At 43.0% G+C, this 19,315-nt stretch overlaps 1 protein-coding gene across 5 annotated transcripts in view; it reads left to right on the top strand.

Annotated features, from left to right (window-relative positions):
• The window catches only part of KIAA1671 (KIAA1671 ortholog), a 71,214-nt gene that overhangs the window by 24,870 nt on the left and 27,029 nt on the right, over positions 1-19,315 (top strand). For 4 of the 5 annotated variants that reach the window (XM_051785536.1, XM_051785538.1, XM_051785537.1 and 1 more), the window contains 3 exons: positions 178-271; positions 1,328-4,528; positions 5,158-5,280. In XM_051785536.1, coding sequence (XP_051641496.1) covers positions 178-271; positions 1,328-4,528; positions 5,158-5,280 — 3,418 coding nt within the window. Of the gene's footprint in view, positions 1-177; positions 272-1,327; positions 4,529-5,157; positions 5,281-9,750; positions 10,060-19,315 lie in introns of those variants that run through there. The other variant, XM_051785541.1, reaches the window with a different exon arrangement.

Below are 19,315 nucleotides of genomic sequence, written 5' to 3'. Positions count from 1 at the left end.
ATCCTTTGGTCTAGATACAATTAAACCAGCAAATACAGTAACTTTTTATGAAACAGTGATGTTTCTCCTTTAAGAAATTAAATTTGTTGGAGAATTTCTACCAGTCTGCTTTGGTGAGCAGTGAACCTGCTCACTGAGTAACTGGACTAAAGAAGTAATACCTGTTTTTTGCTTTAGGTTTTCAAGTCCAACATCAAGCAGTGAAGCAAAGCCTGAGAAACCTGCTGAAGCCAGAACTGACCCTATCCATGAAATGCAGGAAAATCCAAAAGTAAGGAAGTGGCACAGCGACTGGGCTCCAGCTGGGATTGCACTGGGAGGGCAGTGAGTGCTGTCCTGTTCTGTGTGACTTTTAAATGGGTATTGAGAGTTTTATTGCTGACACAATCCCAGTGGGTTTACTGATGTGAGGCTGTCTTTAGGACACACCAATAAAGTACAGGAGCATCATGTTTGCTGAGCTGGTAAAGTTCATTGTGCACACTGCTAAATGTATGATTGGTATGGAGAGAGAAGGATTTTATGTACTATTCTTAAAGAATTCTAACACGTGAAACCACGCAGTGAATCACCTGTGGCTGTGGTGGGTTTGTGCTGTGATTTTTCTTTATTTTCTCCAAGCAGAGCATTAGGATTGGGCATTCCTACATCCGAGTCACAGCTCCTGATTAATCACGGCCTGGACCTTGCGTGTCAGTCTCCTCAACAACAACAACTTGAGCAGTTTAGACAATAGAGTGTTCCAGGGAAAGTGATGATTTGCTGTGGAAGCTTTAGGCTCTCTTTGTTTCTAAGCAACACCTCGGTGTTTCAAAACAGAACTTCTCTGCTGACACTTCTTAGCAGAGGAGATTTAAAGTAGTTTAAGATTGTTTTGTTGTGAGTTCTCGTGACTGTGCTTTTTTCCTGTCTAAGATAGAATATATGGTAAGGAAACTATGAGCTACAGGTGCAAAGTTTCTGTAGCTTAGTGTTATTTTCAAGAAGAGCAATTTTTTTTTAAAAGGAAATCTTTCATTAATGGAAGACAAGAAAGTAGGACTAAAAAAATTCCCCTGAATTCCTAGAATAATATAGGTCAGACTTAGAAATCTTTATAAATGTCTTCAGTGTTAATTTTCTGACATTCTTCAGCTTTTTTTAAGAGAATCTGGAGTCAACTCCAAGTTTTAAATTTAAAACTTGAAAAGGACATTGAACTCTTTTAAGACCTCCAGTATTCTTTGATTCCCTGTGTTGCACAGACTAGGTGCAAGTAAGTTTTACAATAAACTTTATTGCACATCTTTGAACAAACTCTCTTAACTGTTGGATTTTCTCATTCCAGAGTAAGGAGCTGAAGGTTGCACAAGGCACAGATTTCACAGAAGCACATGTTCCTGGGAGGCCTTGGAAATCCCGGCACATTTCAAAGATAACCAATACACCTGATCAGCTAGAGAGGAAAGGAAGCTTCCTTGGGGATGCTCAGCATTTCTCTCAGCAAAGTGAAAGTTCTGTCTTGTTCACAAGCAGTTTTGAAAAAAAATTAAACCCAGCACTTCTGGAAAAGCCCTTCATTAAAACTGTCCGAGCCACCATGTTTGAGCACAATGTGCAGAGACACAGCGTTGCTGTTGAGCACTCTGGGGCTGATGCTGCTCTGAAAAGGAACCAGGAGCCTGAGGCAAAGCAAGACGTGGTGGTTTTGGGGCCCAGCAGACGATCGTGGATGGGGGAAGGGGAGGAAACTACCACTGCAAAGAAGGAGCATTACAAGCCATCTGATTCATCCAAACACACAGCAGATGTAGAGAAAAGTGGCAAACCAGCTTGTTCAAGTGAAGACAAGAAAATGATTCTCTTAGAAAAATCTTCGGTTGAGAAAAGTGAAAAACCCACTGCTAAAAATGCAGAAGAGTCTCTAATTTACCAACGAATAGAGCCCAGGTATGAAGTCTTTCAGACGTGTGGGGAAAGGGCTCTTAGTGAAGCCATCACAATGGCTCCTGAGAAAAAGGCCATGACACTCAGAGCTAGAAAATCATCTGTGAAAGAGAATAAAACTGATGAGGATGTTGGACACACAGGGCAGTCAGTGAGGGCAAGTAGTCACACTCTCTACTTGAAAGAAGATACTGTTATTTCAGAAGCTAGAGAGGTAAAAGTTCTTACAAGCAAGGCCGTGTTGAGAGAACCTAATGATTTTCTCTCCAGTGAATGCACTTTACCTGAACAGAAAAAGGACTCTGATAAAACAGAACCCGATTCACTGTTAATAGTAACTGAGAAAATACCTTATTCCACAAACAAAAGTAAAGTTTTGGGAATTAATGAGAAAGTAAACAAGCTGCATTCTGAAATTAGAAGTGATAAGAGTGAAGTCTCTTCCATAGATAAACCAGAGAAGTCTAATGTGGTGAAATGCTCTTCTGAGAAAAGGAGTTTTCGGGCAGGTGGGACAGACATTTATGAATTCAGAACTAACCTGGATCGTGAAGTTGTTTCAACAAGTGTGAGTAAACACGGGGCCCATTCTTCCTCAGGGCTTTCAGGTGGACAATTTTTTAAACCTTCCACTAGCCACCATCCTAATGCACAAGTACAAACCATAAATAAAGAGGAATCTGGGGCCTTTGGGTTAAGGAAAAGTCTGGACTTTAATTTCAAAGAGCGAGACTTTAGCTTGGCTAGTGCAGCTCCTGAAAACAGTGAAAAACTCAGAGTAACAGATCCAGAAGAGAAAGTCAGGAGAAGCAGAAGTAGTGTTTCTGACTTGAAGATTTCTGAAAGGTGGAGGAGGAGGACCTTGCCTCAGGAGTCGACCAAGGCAGAAGAAGTTGTGCGGCTCACTCCTGAAAATATCAAGAGGCTGAGTCGGACAGATTTATTGCAGTTGGATGAGGATTCACTTAAAAAGAGAAACAAAAATATCAAAGAAGGGCTGGAAGGGAGTGAGGCAAACCAGGCTGTTCTTGGCAGTTCTGATGATTACTTGAAACATCAGAGTTCTGTCTTCGAGCCAAAGGCAACTTTTTTTGCAGTGACTTATCAGATTCCTGGTATCAAAAAAGAGAAAAGCTTTGTTGGTGCTCCCAGTGCAAGTGAAATTAATACAGTTTCCAGTTCAAGTGGGGGAGCAGCAATTAATCTGGACCCTGTTTTTCCAGGAAGGTCCAAACCTGTATTGCAGCAACCAAATAAAAATGTGATGAGTACAACTTGTAGAGAGGACACCCGGGAAGTACATATTAGCAAGGATTGGGTCAAGGAAGACAATAAAGATACTGTTTTATCAAAAAACGTTGCATTTGGCAATTTTCATATGTCTCGGAAGGATAACCAACAGCATCATGAAAAAGGTCTGGATCATTCTAAAGAGAAAATTATAGATGTTGATGCTTTCCTGTTAAAACAGAACCTGGAAAACACAGTTCAAATTGATCTCAAAAGTAGCAGAAGGAAAGTCTCCTCTTCCCATGAACCCCCATGTTCAGCACAGGTACGTAAAGACACTGAACCAGGCCCCCAGAAAAGGAGTGAAAATAATCCTGATTTACCTGTCAGGAGGGCTGAGGATAGTTACAGATCCCAAATTCTCGATATTGATGCACTTATGGCAGAATATAAAGAAGAGTCAGCCAAGGCCAGTAAAGTTCAAGATAAGCTCTCTGAAGATCTCAGCTCATTGAGTAGGGAGAAATCAAAGAACAAAAGAAATGTGTCTGATAGGACGAGTCTTTCCTACAGCTGGAACGAGTGGAAGAGTAGATCAGATCACTCTTCTGTTAATAACAAACCAGGTGAGTGTGTAGAAGAGCAGCACAGGCCAGAGAAACTAATTCTAAATGAAAAGAGCAAAGAGAAACTGGAATTACGTAGCCCTGACTTTGATAAGCCGAAGTCCAAAGACAAAAAGTTCAGCCCTCCTTACTGGGGAAACCCCAGCATCTTCTTCTCAGAGAAGTTTGTAAATTCACCTCTGGAATTCAGTAGGAAGAAAACTTTCATCGTTGATGAGGACGAGGAAGTGAATTTAACCTCCAGGAATCAGAGTCCAAAATTCGTAATTGAGAAGGTACAGCCTGTAAACGTAGTGGGGACAGACCAGAGGCTGGAAGCCAGTTTTGCTTCCAAGTTGTCCATAAAAGCAGATGATGGGCTTTTACAGAAGAGGTTGGTGACAAAAGAACAGTTCCTGGAGGTGTCTCCAGAGGGTGACTGGAGCAAAAACGTAGTGAGGAGCTCCACAGTGAGGAGCAAAGACAATGCAAATAAGGTGACGTGTGAGGGCGACTCTTCCAGCGTGAAGATTAGAACTGATTGGAGGAGCTACACGTCTGGTTTTGGAACGGCACCCCCGGATTTGAGACGATCCTACTCGGAAAAATGCCGCCAAGGAAGAGACAGTCTGCCACTGATGCAGGAAGTGAGGGGAAGGAAGGATCTACATCAGTCCAGGCAGAGCTTCCCCCTGGAAAGTGTGGATCATGGGTGGAAACACAAGGTGTCAGCTCCGTCAGAACTGTTCTTCCATGAAGACAAAAAGGTATTTCCAAATGGTATCAAAGTGTTTCCTGTAACTGAAACTGAACTTTATTTATTAAAGCCTTTCTTGTGTCTCGTACCACTTTTCAGCACCAGCTGTGACTCTGCAGCAAGGGAGCAGGTTCATACTTTTCACTAGAGTTCATTTCCTTTTGGGTTCTGTTTTCTTGAGCAATGTGTGTTGTATTAAATGACCAGATTTTTGGTGTAAGTCTATAAATATTTATTGATGTTTCCATGGAAAGCTTAAAAAAGCTTTAAAACATGTGTTTATTATATTATTAATGCTATGAACCTGGGATGTTAAATTGTTAACTCTCCAATTTTATATTTACTTGAAAAGAAGTTATTTCATTTATTTTATAAGTTATCAGCAGTGATCTTTTTGGACCTCCCTTTGTTTTTGTTTTTTTTGTCTTTTTCTGAATGAAGCAAATATTATTTTGTCTGTGGAACTCCACTGCTGATAGTGACTTTGGTGAGAGGCAAGAGATTCCCTTATCACAGTGACATGTGAATGCAATCCGAAGGTTGGACATGATGAGCTTTTCCAACCTTAATGATTCTATGGTTAAAGCATAGGATGTTCATGGCTATATATCTAACAGCATTCACAACTGCATTTTACAGGCTTCTAGGAAAGAGTGGACCAAGCAGAGTTCAGACAAAACAGAGGGAACAGACTTTTCCTCAGTGTCTGCTCAGAGGAGCCGCCACAGTTTCTATAAGGAGAGAAGAGTGGATTTCGGGACGGTAGGTGATCTTGGAGGAGGTTTTTGGGAGGGATGAGGGAGGTGCAGCTGTTTTCCTTATTGCAAAGGCCTGTGACAGAAAGTGTGTGTGCCTGGCAGAGATGGACTTGCTGGGGAGTTGAAGTGGCAAGAGGATGCTCCTCCCTGGGATCCCACTGCTCCCTGCCAACCCTTCACACACAAAACATCAGCCATGTAGCTTGTTCATTTTGCTTCCTAAGTGAGGAATTTTCACCCTGAACTCTTAAGAACTCTCTAGAGCATTATGCTTTTTTGTTGGTTTCTCAGATATTGAAAATTACTTGATTTCAGATTTTTATTTCTGGAAAATTGTGCAGACAAACAGAACCGTGTCAGAGCCTGAGAAATGGAGGAGTTTAATTTTCTTTCTGCAGGCAACACACAGAGAAGTGTTTCTGTGAAAGATCGCAGCTGACATTTTGGGTAGTCTGATGTGTCTCTAATACACATACTTTTGGGGTGAATTCCCACTTACGTTGTTGGGTGATACTCTCAGTTTCAGAAGGATGTCCTGACTTTAGCCCAAAGATAAATCTGTGTTGGAAGATAGCACCCTCCATCCAGCTGTTGTCCTGAAATAACAAAACAAAGGTCTGGATGTTCCAAAAGCTACATAAAAAATGAAATACCAACATTTTATGAGGGAAATAAAGGACTTGAAAAGGGGAGACTGAAGGATGTTGCCACTCTGACTGTACCAAGGTCAACCCTCCCCTGTCCTCTCTCTCTGGCAGCATATTGTGTGGTGAGGAGCTGCACTGCCCTCTGCAGAGGCCCTATTCTGTCATTACTCACTCTGTTTGCAGCCCTTTACCAGAGAGCACATGAAAAGATAAAAAAGGAGAGGGATTGAGTTCTCTTTTCTAGTAGAGAAAAAGCAAGGACCCAAACCTATCAGGATTTTATAAAAAACTCTCCTAATAGGGGTTTTGGAAACAGGCTCATTTTGTTCTTCAGTTCTAGTCTTAAAACTTCATGGAAGGTATGCAAAGGCTGATGACCCCTTCTCTTTTCCATTCTTAGCGTGGGCTTCATCTCAGGAGGAGTTTGGGTTATTTACAGAATTGGCAGTTATCATTTAATCCCTAGAAGTTGTTACATGCCATCAGCTTATGGTGCAAATGTGTAAAGGTGTCGTTGGCAAGGTAGGATATGTGGGAGAGAAGTGCTGTCAGAAGGAGTGCTGGGATAACTGAACTGTTCAGGTGCTGTACTGGAATAAATATGACTTATTCTCCAACTTGGTTGTTAATTGGGAGGTTACTCAGAATAATCCTTTAACTTCACCAAATGTAGCCTGAGACAGGAAAGGAAGGTGGGAAAGGAAGACTCAGCCCCAGGAAAATAGAAAATTCTTCCCTGTGTGGCATCCCCTGGAATTCAGTAGGATCTGAGTGCTTTACTCCTCTGTGTTGCTTTGGAAAGCCCCACAGGGTGTGTTTGGTGTGCAGTGCCCTGGGAGCCAAAGGTGAGCTTGGTCCTCCTGTGTGTGAAGTGTAGCGAGAAGGTGCATGGAAGGGGCTTTTACCGGCGTTTGGGAGGTGGAAAACTCACCACACTCGTGTCTTCCTAAGCCCCACACAGATATCACAGCAGATTATGTAAAACCAAACCATTTCTTGTGCACAAAGGTTATGCCTTCGTTGCGTTTGGAGAAAATACAGACTTTGGGCGTGGAGTCGCTGTTTCAGCAGCACGTTCCAACACTCCCCTCTGGTGGAGAGACACATCGCAGTGCATGGGAAGTGAGAGAACACGAGGGGTCAGGAATGAGCCACGGCAGAGTCACAGTTAAATCACGTATTTCCTTGGAATTTGAACACGATCTCTGTTTCCTCTGGTGCACTTGTAAAGGAGGATTAGATGGAAACGTGACATAGTGCTGCTGTTTGGTTTGAGTGGTGTCTGGTCCATGCAGCTGGGAAGTTATTTTTCTTGTGGCATAGTAACGAAAAGTATTCTGCACTGCATATTCTTGGTCACTCAGGATATTGATATTTGTTCGAGTAAGACTGAGAGCTCAAAGTGACAAGTGTTATTGTAGAATGAATGATTCACTTTGATTCACATTCGCCATTGAAGCAGTGTGATGAGCTGATAATGATATTCTTTGGTATTTGACAAATCCAGTTTACATGGATATCCATTTGTTGCATTATTCCCCATTATGCCCCATAATTGCTGTATTTATGATAACAAACAACTGCTTGAATGACATTTGCCAGGACAGCTAATGAACAAGGTTCTTATGGACGAACATGGTTTCGTATGGAAGCAAGGAGCAGTAGTATCATTTTACCTCTGGAGAAGTAATTTCTTTATGATGATATTCCAGGGATTCTACTGTAATTAGGTTGTTTTTCAAAACATTACAAAGGACAGCTTTGAAATCAAACCATTGCAATATATTTGACAATATGGGATTGGTGTTTCAAATTGCAAAGGATGATACTCTTGAGATTTAACACTCATCTAAATTGCGTTTCTTAGCTGCTTTGAGTTAAAAAACAGAGTAATGCTTTTATAAAAATTCCTGTATCGCTGCTAGGCTTACATCATGTCATCATCTGTGGTTTCACTATGGGTGGTACTTGTCTCTCTGCGTTTTAGCCCTTCTGCAGCACAGTGTAGATATAAAAATGAAGTTGTTTTCATGTTTGCTCTAAACAGAGTGGGAGTTTTATCTCACTGAATCAACTCCACATCTCAGACCCTGTAGCAGGCAGAGCTCACCTGCACAGCTTGAAGCCCCAGGCTGTTGTGGAGGTCTTTTCTTTTAGAGCTGGAATGCAGGTGGAGGGATAGATGTGACCACCTGCAGCGTCCAAACCCTCTCTGGTTTTTAGCTGTGGTTGGACATGGGGCTGTTCCTCACTCAGAGGTGCCCAGGAAGGCTCTGTCCCTGCAGAGTGTCAGGGACAAGCCCTGGGATTTCAGGAGGTGTTAACAAGTATTGAATATCCTGAACTGCAGTGATCCCATCACAGCTGACACAGGGCTTTAACCTTCTGACGTTCAGTCACAAACCTCAGTTCCTGATTGAGTCATCAAGGCTGATAGAAGTCTTGGGAACTAAAACCTGAGGAATGTGTGCTGGGACTCATCCTCCAAATACAGTAGCTGTGGTTGTGCTGGGAGGACACCTTCAGCTGGAAACAGAGCAGCTTTAGAGCAGCTGTGGGTTATAACCAAAATTGCTGCTTTGGGGAGCTAGAAAAGAGCACTCTGCTACTAGAACTGTTGTGGGCATGAATTATTTGGAAGTCTCTCCTCATATTATTTATTTATTTTACATTAAACTTTGAGGGGTTTTGTCCTTTGGGGAGGAAAATCTCTCTACTGGTCTCCATAGAAAGAGGCATTTATTTAAGACTGTGATGTGTGGGTGGTGGAGGGTTTGTTGAAGAAAGTCATGAGCTGACTCTTAAAATATTTTGGAAATTAACTCCAAGCGAGAGAAGATAAATATTTTATAAACATATGCAGATGAATTTATAGTTTGGCTGTCACAGTTCACCAGTTGTTTCCAGTTCTGCCCATGACAAGTCTGTCTCCTGCCCACTGAAAACAAACCACCTCTTTTTTGCATTCTGTATAGCCTCTAATATTGCAGCTTTGCCCCTTCCCAGGTGGAAATGGGATGTACTGAAACCCATCATGTGTGAGTTGCTACCCAAAAACCAACTGAGCCTGGAAGAAAATCAACATAATTTGTCAGCTCTGCAGGATCTTATAGGTGGTGATTAGAAAATGAGAAGTATTTTTCTCAAAGTACCAAAATTTCAAGGAAAGCAGGCTGCAGCATCCTGGAATCTGTTTTGTGTCACCTCTACCTTGTCCCTCCCAGGGAAAGGTGAGAGCTGGAGGAGTGCTGTGAGGGGACAGGCAGCTGGGACATGAGTGCTGGGAGGGGACAGGCAGTGGGGCCCTCTGTGATGGGCTCCTGGCACTTACCTTTCTTTTTCCCATCAAAAAAAGGACATAGGTAAAAAAAGCAGTGTTACAGTTCCCATTTCTGCTCTTCACAAACCACCCACAGCTGATGTCCATCAACTCCACCATTTCCTTTTTGTAAACCCAGCCTGAGGAGGTGGTTAAAACTCGCCCGCCTGGGTTTTCTTCCTTTTTTGGCAGTTTTCATTTGCTGGGAACATTCCAGGGGTGTATAAAAAGCCACTTTGTTGTGTCTGTTTCTTCTTGTTCACAAATGACATTTTTATGTTAAAGGAACATAAAAACAGGAGCTTTTCTTGCACGTGTGGGTTTTTCTTGTACATCACCGAAAAACAAGGTCAGCGAGCGGCCCCGATGGCATTAAGAGCGTTTCATAACCAACCCTGCAAACCAAGGGGGTTTAGAGCTTCTCTTTCCTTCTGAAGGGCTTTTTACTGCAAAACCCAAAGTCCTGTCACTAATTCTAGCCTAACCCATTCCGGATTATGGGGATGGGAGCACTGGGAGCGCTCAGATGCTCGATAATAAGTGGGTGAGTCACGTGCTGCCGGTGGCTCAGCGGCTGCTTCTGAGTAGCCCCAGAGTGTGTTAAAGGCGCCGAGCCCGCGGTGACGTGGGGCCCACAGACACACACGGTACATTATTCATGTTGCTTTTAATTGCTCCAGTCTGCTTTTAAGTTGTGCTGGAGGCGGGGAGAGCAGGGAGGCTGCCTGGAGCGGGGATGGCTTCGCGTTAACTCGGCGCTCTGAAAATGGAGTATTATTACTGTCCCCGGCTGCTGAAGTTCCTGCAGTACCTGTGGGTAAGTGTGCTCTTAATGTCACTCTGTTTCCTGAGCTGGGTGTTCCCAGAAATCCTGGGAGTGTTCATATGTAGGGAAGGCTTTACTTGGCAGTTCCTTTCTGAGTAGTAACATGAAACTTGGTATTTATTTGAGTAAGAAGGGCTGTTTTATCTTTAATACTCATTTCAAAATTCAGACTACTCGAATGTGCCTCAGATAACCCTCTTGGGAGTCAGAATTTCTTCCTTGTTAATCCCTATCCATGGGAATTGTAGTTTAGCTTGCTGTGTATTAGGAATGTTCTTCCCTCATTGTGTCAGAGGTCTCTCTGGCCTCCAGGACTGCTACCCTAGGACTGTCCTGCCCTGCTGCTGTCTCCAGCCACTGCCTGCTATTCCAGTAAAAGGACCTGTGCTGTTGGCTTTAGGAGGGTGTGATTGTACAATTCCTTCCTCCTTTTTAATTTGACTGTTCATAGGTTTTGATGTCTCGGTGATCACTTCCTCTTCAAACACTCCTCAGGGCTCTCTGTCATGAAAAGCTCTTTTTAACAGGCTGCTCTGACAGTGCTGCCCTGCCAGCTCTGCACAGTGACTGCTGTGTGTCTGAAATTTTCACATTTATAAAACATAAATTGGATTTGTAAACCCTTTCTGAATAGGTACTATATTGCTTTGAACTAATTACTTAATATTTTAATTTCTCCTCTACTAATCAAAGATCAGTTTTCATTTGTTTGTTGTAGCTTGCGATTAATCTCAACTTTTTCAGCTGTAAATTCGGTGTGTAATCAGGACTGACACTGAACCTTTTCATGTCAGCTGTTTGCTGTTGCATTTTGAAAATCTAGTAAGAGATTCCTTCCCTCACATCGAGTTTTACAGTCCTTGTCTGTATGTGCTTTGATCAGGTGTGAGGTGAGATTGCCTACTGCAAATTTCTTGCTGCTGGGAGAGGATAGTGAAGAACCTCCTGTTGGAGACTGTAGTAGTGTAAAGCATAGAAGTGTTTTTGGACGTTAAGGTTTTTTTTGAGCAGCTAGATTTTAGGAGATGAGCTTTCTTTAAATTGCATACTAAACAATTAGTCATTAGTGTGATGAGGGGGTGGATGTTCATTGTGCTTTGCCAGTGTGAGAAGTCTGAAAGGACTCTCTCCCTGCTCTTGCTTTTACATGTGATTTTCCGTAAGGCCAGGGAAAAAACCCAAATCAACCCAAACTTTGGATCAGTCCAGAAGGTCCCTGGGATGGTGGGATCTAATATTGTGCATTTCTAGTCTGTAACAGAACAGGTATGTTGTATTTTCTGGGTGTATATTCCATTTTAGAGGCCTTGAAGCATTCCTTAGGTGCTTTCATTTGTGCACACTCTCCTGATGCGTTGCAAAAAAATACTGGAAGGGAAGTTGTGGTATTCATGGTATTAAAAAAGAAATTTAAGGGACAAACACAGTTGTGCCTTCTGTCACTTTCTGTGCTGCTGTTGCAGCTGAAGGAGATATTTATCAGTTCTCTCTACTTACAACCGAGAGTAACCAGAGATGCTGGGGTTGGTTGTCAAGTGTTATTTAATCTGTCTTGGGGAGCTAAGATGCTTTATTCATTAGGCAGACGTACCTGGAGAAGCTGTAACTCTTAATTAAAAAATATTTTAATGATAATAATAAATGTTTTTAAAGCTGCTTGAGTTACTGATAGGTTGCATCTTCTCTGCTGTGTATTTGTTTTACTCCTGCAGTGCTGGGGTTGTTGGACATCACTGGATCCACTCAGTGCCAACTCTCTGCTCATTCTTTGCTGATTCCTCTTCTAATCTTGAAACAGGATGTGTCTTATTGTGACAAATAGTATTTCCTGAGCACAGCAGAGTTTGTGGTCTGCCCAAGTCTGTGTGAAATGGTGACTGGCCACCAAGAAGTCTGTGCCCTGGGTCCTCTGGGTGAGTGACAGCTCTTGAGTTTCTGGAAGTGTCTTTGTGTCCAGCAAAATGTTTTGTTCCACGGGTTGTATTAGATGTCCAGTAACTGAACCTTGAGCTCCCTTTTCAGTTTGAGTGTAATAATGAGAAGAGGAGCAAGTTTATCAAACCTGGATCATTTGCATTCCTAACAAGGTGTCCTGCAAAGCCTGGAAATACACTTCCTTCTTGGCTGGTGTTTTCTGTAGCCCAGTGCATCACACTGAAACAGGAATTACTGAGGGTCAGGTTCCTTGGGAAGTCTGAAGACTGGACTTCTGATGGCAGAAGATGGACTGAGGAGAGCTAGTGTTGCTGCAGCTGTGCCAAGTAGCAAAAAGCCAGAACAGTAAGAGATGAAAGCCAGGAGTGCAGGTGGACCTTGGGGATTGCAGCATAAGCTTTTAGGAGCCTCTTAGGAGGGCTCTTTGAGAATCATAGAATCATAATCATAGAATGGTTTGGGTTAGAAGGGACCTTAAAGCCCATCCCATTCCACCTCCGGCCTTGGACAGGGACACCTTCCACTATCCCAGGTTGCTCCAAGCCCCATCCCACCTGGCCTTGAACACTTCCAGGGATGGGACAGCCACAGCTTCTCTGGGCAACCTGTGCCAGGGCCTCCCCACCCTCACAGGGAAGAATTTCTTTCTGCTCCAGGGCCACTCCAGGCCCTTGTCTCTCTCCATCTTCCTTGCAGTCTCCCTTCAGGTACTGGAAGCTCTGTGTTCCACATCATCACTTCCTTCTTTGCTCTACCATGTCCTTCCTGCTACTATCTTTTCATCATTTCTAATTGATTAATTATTGTAATTATATTTCAGCACCAGTCTTGCAGTGACCACGTGTTGTTGTTTATTATATTCAAGTATTTTCCAGGGAGCATGGGGTATCCATCATCTCTTTTTCAGCTGGTGAGGAGCTTTGCTGCAGCTGATACAAGAGATCTTTAGGTCTGGCTTGCACAATAAGTCCTTTAAGTGCAGCTCAATGGTCTTGTCCAGCTGCTTGCATCAGTCACACCATCAGACTGGTTGTGCCAGGTGTGCAGCCACAGCACTGGGGTTTCCTGTTCCGCTGCCCTTTGACCAATAACCAACTCTTTTGGCTTCCTTGTGGACACAGCCACTAGTGGAGTGCTCTTGGTTGATTCTGTTCCTGCCCTTGGCCATCTCAGTTGCCACCAGTTCTTGCTCTGCCCCAGGGCATTTTGTGGGATGGAGACTCCACCCCCTCCCTGGGCAGCCCCTTCTAATGCCTGGCAAATGGACAGTTTCATTAATTCAGCCGAGTGTGACAGGAAAAGCACTTAGGGGAGGTAAGTGGCTGAAGATGCCTTGAGAACACGAAACTGTTATGGTCCAAGAGTGACCTTGGCTCCATTTTAACAAAGTGAAGGTGTGAAAAGCCTGTGGGAGACCAGTTAGGAGCAGAAAAACTGTCCTCAGTCCTGTAAGTCTGTGTTACATGTACATGATCTGTGACACACAGTTGATGTGACAGTGGGCTCTGGATTCATTGCTCAGTTTTGGTCTTCTGGTATGGGCGTGGTGCTGGGTCTCCTCACCGTGCTGGTACCATTCTCGACGAGTTATTTTTTCTCAGTCTGACACTTGTCTTTGTTCAAACAGAAAGAAATGCTGCATCCTGAAAGCACTCAAAGAAAATGGCATGTTTTAAATAAAATGTTACCCTGCAGCACTGCGAGGGTTTAAAAAGACCTTATTCTTTATTGGCAGTCATTAAAGAAAAATTACAAAATCAAAAGAAAATGGTAGTATTTAAGAAAGAGGCAAGATTTCAAATTTGTTTTGACAGGATATTAGTTGCTACCTTTAAAGAGTGGTTTTGATACCTTTCATCAGGTGACTGTGAAGGAAGTGGCAGCTGGTTAATAAACCACTGTTGTGACATGTCACTGTGACAGTTTGGGCGAGCGATGGAAGGAAACCGTAACCATCAGCTTGCAGCCACGGGGAGGGGGTCATCCCTACTCTGAGGAGGGTCATTCCTGCTCTGGGAGGGGACATCCTGCTCTGAGGGGCGTTATCCCACTCTGAAGAAGGGTTATCCCACTCCAAGAGGTGGAAGGTGCTCTGTGCAGGTGTAGCGTGTCTTCCCTCTGTGTGCACTGCCAGGGATTCCTGTGGACAATGCTGTTATTCCCTTGTCGGATTTGCTTTTGCTGGAGGGGCAGTAGTGTTTCAGGGATATGTTTCTTCCAAGGGGTTAAAAATCCCTCACACCCAGGTAGAGTCTGGATGTATCTGCTGTCAGCGGCCAAATCTCCCTTTCAGATAACCTGAGTACCATGTGCCCTGTTGTGGTGAAAAATCTGGAAGGGTATTTCCCCAGTTCCTGGATGCAGCTGTGGAAGAGGAATTGTGACTCCTGTGTCGTTGCTGAGAGCAAGCAGAGGGCCAACCCTGTCTGAGGAGGCCGGTTCCATGCAGGAACACAAGGGAGTGCTGCTGTTCTGCCGTGCAGCACTGCTGGCCAGCGGCCCCGAGCCTGCCCGGGGACACGTGCTCAGTCCGAGGCAGTTTGTTATAATTACGGGGGGTATTAAGTTTAATTTAGCATAAAATGCTTTCATGAAATAGCACATTCTAGGTTAACTTGTCGCATTAAGGTTTTCATTCAGTGAGATGTAACTGTTTTTAGACCTGGTAATTTTTTTGTAATGACTGTGTCGTTCCGGGCTCAGAGCAGCTGGAAGTGGGGCTGTCTGCCCCTGCCCCTCTGCCCTTATTTTAACTATGGAGTAGTGAATATGCTTCTGGAAACACCCTTCCCTGTGAGGGTAGTGAGGCCCTGGCACAGGGTGCCCAGAGCAGCTGTGGCTGCCCCATCCCTGGAAGTGTCCAAGGCCAGGATGGAACAACCTGGTCTAGTGGAAGGTGTCCCTGCCCACGGCAGGGCTGGAAGTAGATGATCTTTAGGGCCCCTTCCAACCCAAATCATTCTGGGATTCTATGACACGAGGCTAAAGTGGATTGTTAAACCTCATTTATACGCACAAAGCAGAGGTAACTTCACTGCCTCCCTGCTAATATTTTGACATAAAGTTGTTTTGACTCAGTTCCTGCCCTTCCCAAGCTGTTGTCCATGTCGCTGATGCTGGGAGACAGCCAAGTTCCCACTATTGTTCCTGTCCTTTCAGCAGTTGTGAGTTGTTCATGCAGCCAGTGCCTGTTTACTGTACTGAAAGGAAACAGCGTTTTAGGGAGCAACTTGATTATGGGGAAAGTAACCCTGTGTGGAGGACTTTCCTCAGGATACAACAGAACTTTGTACTGCAGGGCAAAGCTGCTCTTAAAATGTAACTTCGGGTAAATCTGGAGTCTGAGTGAAGCTTGGAAAAAATGTAATTTTTGGTTTAGTGATTCGTGGTGGAGGCTGATAAACCCCTGGCACCTGAGGGGAGGTGGCATTGTGTGCTCACCACAGGGTGTGTTTGGGAAGGTCTGATTACCAGGATTGGGGACTGCAGGTGTTGGATGAGGCTGGATTTACTTTTGGCTTCATCCCGTAGTTCAGCAGCATGGCACAGTTCAGGGCAGGAAACACATCAAATCTGGTTGAGAGCACAGAAGGAATTTCAGCAAATCAACCCTTTAGCTCCACAAAGCTACGGATAGAGCAGGAAATAATGCACTTAATCTAAAAAATGTGGATAAGGCCACACCTGTGACCATGGCTCTGAGGAGCAGGTTCAGATGTGGCCTCATGCTGAGCACTGTCTGGGCACAGAAGAGTGAAGTGGGTGGGCACAGCTTGGGGCAAATGGGGGTCCCCCAGCTTGGGGTCCCCTCCAGTGCACTAACCATGTCCTGGAGGATGTGGGAGCATGGGGCTGTTGTGGGGCTGTTGTGCTGTGCCTGGGAGGAAGAAGAGGAGGAGAAGGAGGAGGCAGTAAGAGCAGAGAGATGTGGAAGTAAAGGAACCATGTGTGCACTCAGTGTTACACAGCAATGGCAAATAAATATACTACTCTTGTCAAAATGGCACATGGCAAGTTAAAATGGACAAAGGAATTATTGTGTTAACTTACACCTGCTATTTATTCTGCCTCCTGCCATCAAGAAGTGATGATATAAATGAAAGATTCAGGGAACAGTGTTTTGTAGGGAGAAGATGGAAGAGTAGTGTTTTGGACAGGCATTAGGCAGCATGTGATCGTGCTGAGAACAGCTGAAATGGGTTAAGATGAAGTTTTACCCTCCAGCTCCATGTTGCTGCTCTTTGAGGAAGGAAATCCCTTGCACAAAGGAAAAAAGCTCTTCCTTCAGAGTGTTCTGTGAATTTTGTAAGTCAGATCTGAGCCTTCAGTAGCTGGGAGTTTCCCTGAGCACCCTCTGTGAGGAGGAGAAATGCTATGGGATCGCTCCAGGCAGGTGGTGTGGAACAGGAGCAGCGCCTTCTCCTGCTTTTCTTGCACTCCACTCACCCTCTTTGCCCTGTGAGAACAGCGTGGATTTTTATTTGTATCAATTAATAACAGTCTGCAACTGTTCGTCTTTTCCTTGGCTTGATCCTTTAGACATAAACAAATGTAAAGAAAATGGGTTTAGTCCTTTCCAGCCTATTCGTGCTGTAGGAATTTCCTGTTTCTGTTTTTTCAGTTTTTCCTCCTCTGTTGAGCTGGAAGGGAAGTGCTGCTGGTTTATGGACGTGGGCTTGCAAACGACATTGTATATTTTTAGCTGGTTTCCTCAGCTTTAAGGTTGATAGCTTTGTTTTACACTGAAACAATTCAAGGTACAAAAACTGTGCATGTTCAGGATGTTTAACTGGGTCTGGCTAAGGTTCAGGAGAAACATACTTTGAGGGACACAAGAATTAACATTTTCTGAAATACTGTCGGGCTTTAGTTGTTCCAGTTATTACTGGTAATTGTATTTGAATTGTTTTAAAACCTGAAAAGAATATAATTATATATAATATATAAATATATGTAATATATATTTTTAATATGTAATGTATAAAATATATAACATTATATTTCACAGTTACCTTTATTTGGAGATTTTTATTAATTTTGGAATAGTTACATGCTACTGCAAAAGTGCACAGAATCCTGTGCAGAGAAAGGATGGCTGATTTTTTTTTTATTACAAATAAAATGGGAAAGTACAGTTTTTCACTGATCCCGTCAAGGATCACCATGGTAGTAGAATGGCAAAATTATTTTGGCAGGTATAAACAAGTATGTGGAGCATTCAGTCATGAGAACTATTAATGTCTTTTCTTTTGCACTAGAGTAGTTGTGTAAGGCAAACAAGGAATTCAGATTTAATTTTTTTCCTTCATCTTGTCTGGTTTCTCTAATACTGGTTAATTTGGAGGAAAGTGCAGCTTTAAAGTGCATTTGGAACTTAAGACGACTCACTCTGTGCCTCTGCTTTCTCCTGTTCTTGCCCCCTCTGTTATAATTTTTTTGCTTTAAATCCTTAAGAAGTGTAAGTATTGTATTTAAATGTGACTTGTCTTAAAGGAGAACACAAGGTACAGATTTTTTTTCTTCCTGAGTGCTGGTGCTGTGGTTTATTTTTGTTTTGTTGTTACAGCGTGCAGGAGTGTTACATGTCTGTGACACAAACAGTGAGACAGTCTACCCCCACAGAGTGATTAGCTAAAGCACAAATCCCAGAATCCCAGAATAGCTGGGGCTGGAAAGGACCTCTGGAGATCACCCAGTCCAACCTCCGGCCAAAGGGAAGAGGAAAACATGTAGAAGTGGCTCTTTGTGTTTAGAAGTGCTCTGGGTCCGTGCAGAGGGAAGTTAAATCAGCTGTACACACAACCCTGCAACAGCCTTTTGCTTTTTTCCCACTGTTCTGTTGGACCATTCCCATTCTATGCCACAGGGAATGTTTTATCCACTGGAAGGAGACAGGAATCCATGTGCAGGTTGAAGCTTCAGCTTAATAATTACCCACAGGTGGGTATGAGGTGTTCCTGCCACCTTCCTGGAGTTATGGAATGCCAAGGCCCTCTCTCAGCCCCTCTAGTTCCCCCCAGAGCAGGTGATGGAACTGTTACTTCCTGAGCACCACCGGGGCTTTGCTGCTTGTTTTCATGCTCCAAACTCCAAGTCATTGTCACTGCAGTTGGATATGTGGAGGAGAGGGTTGGAATGCCCACAGTCAGGAAAAATGGAGCAAAATAAGATGAAAAAAAATTGCAAATTGCAGCGACAGTTTTATTCCATGGACCTTTTTCAAGTTACGGTGTGTAAGCACCAGGAAATTTCATTTTGCTCTTCAATCTGCAGGAAGAAATGAAAAGTATTGGTCTGCAAAGCACTGGCACTGAATTCCAAATTGTTTCCTACCTTAGGAAATATATAATTTCAAATTTTATATATACGTAAAATTTTAAAATATGTAAAATAGATATAAAATTACATATAATACATAAATAAAAATTAAAAATATAGATATGTAATGATAAAATATAAATGATAATAGAGTTTATAATGCATTAAAATAGAATATATATAATTTATAGATAATTAAATACATATGAAAAACTGTAAGAAATCAGTGTTACTCTGAGGTTATTATCACCTAGGTTTAAAGTAAAGATTTTTAAAACAGCCATGGTACATTGATATTTTATGAAGTGCTTTAGCACCTTTCTTTAAAAGCCTCTCATATCAATGTGTGCTTGTGTAAACTTCACCAGTATTGATCCAGAGCCTGTTGCCTGATTTAAAAGGCCCCTGGGGCTTTTAAAATAATCTAATATAAGTGAAAAGTCTAGAAATGGAATTTCAGCCTCTTGTAGTTGGCTGGGGGGGGGGAGCACCTTTCATGTCAAGTTATCTATGCAAGTTGTCTAAGATTTTGAACAAGCATAAATTAGAGCTATGAATGTGAGCTTAACTTGCTTATTTTCAGTAGGAAACGAAAGTAGGACTCAAAACCAAACATTTAGTGTAAATATTGAGATACCCCCTGGGGTTTCAGGTTACAAAAGATGTTTTGCTGTATGGACACTGTACAAAGTCCCTGTGTTAAAACACTCCATCCATTCCACTCTTTTTTTTTTTTTCTATCTTTTGGGTTTTTTTCCCTTTTTCATTTGACCGTAGACTGCCTGTGGTTACTGGGGAAGGTGAAAACATCTGGGCATCTGAATGAATTGTATTACCATATCACCATGAAAAATTAAACCCAAACCAAAACAGATAAAACCACCAAGGCATTTTATCTTTGGCTGTATTAAGTTTCATGGGAATTCTTGGATTGAAGGGGTGGGCAATCTAGGGATCTGCCATAGAATGATGGAATCATGGGATGGTTTGGGTT

Source organism: Manacus candei, unplaced genomic scaffold, assembly GCF_025592945.1.
Source record: "Manacus candei isolate 608988 ecotype Guabito, Panama unplaced genomic scaffold, ASM2559294v1 h1tg000020l, whole genome shotgun sequence".
NCBI classification, from domain to species: Eukaryota; Metazoa; Chordata; class Aves; order Passeriformes; family Pipridae; genus Manacus; species Manacus candei.
The sequence above is the reverse complement of the archived record's forward strand: the minus strand, read 5'-3'. Positions and strand labels throughout refer to the sequence as shown.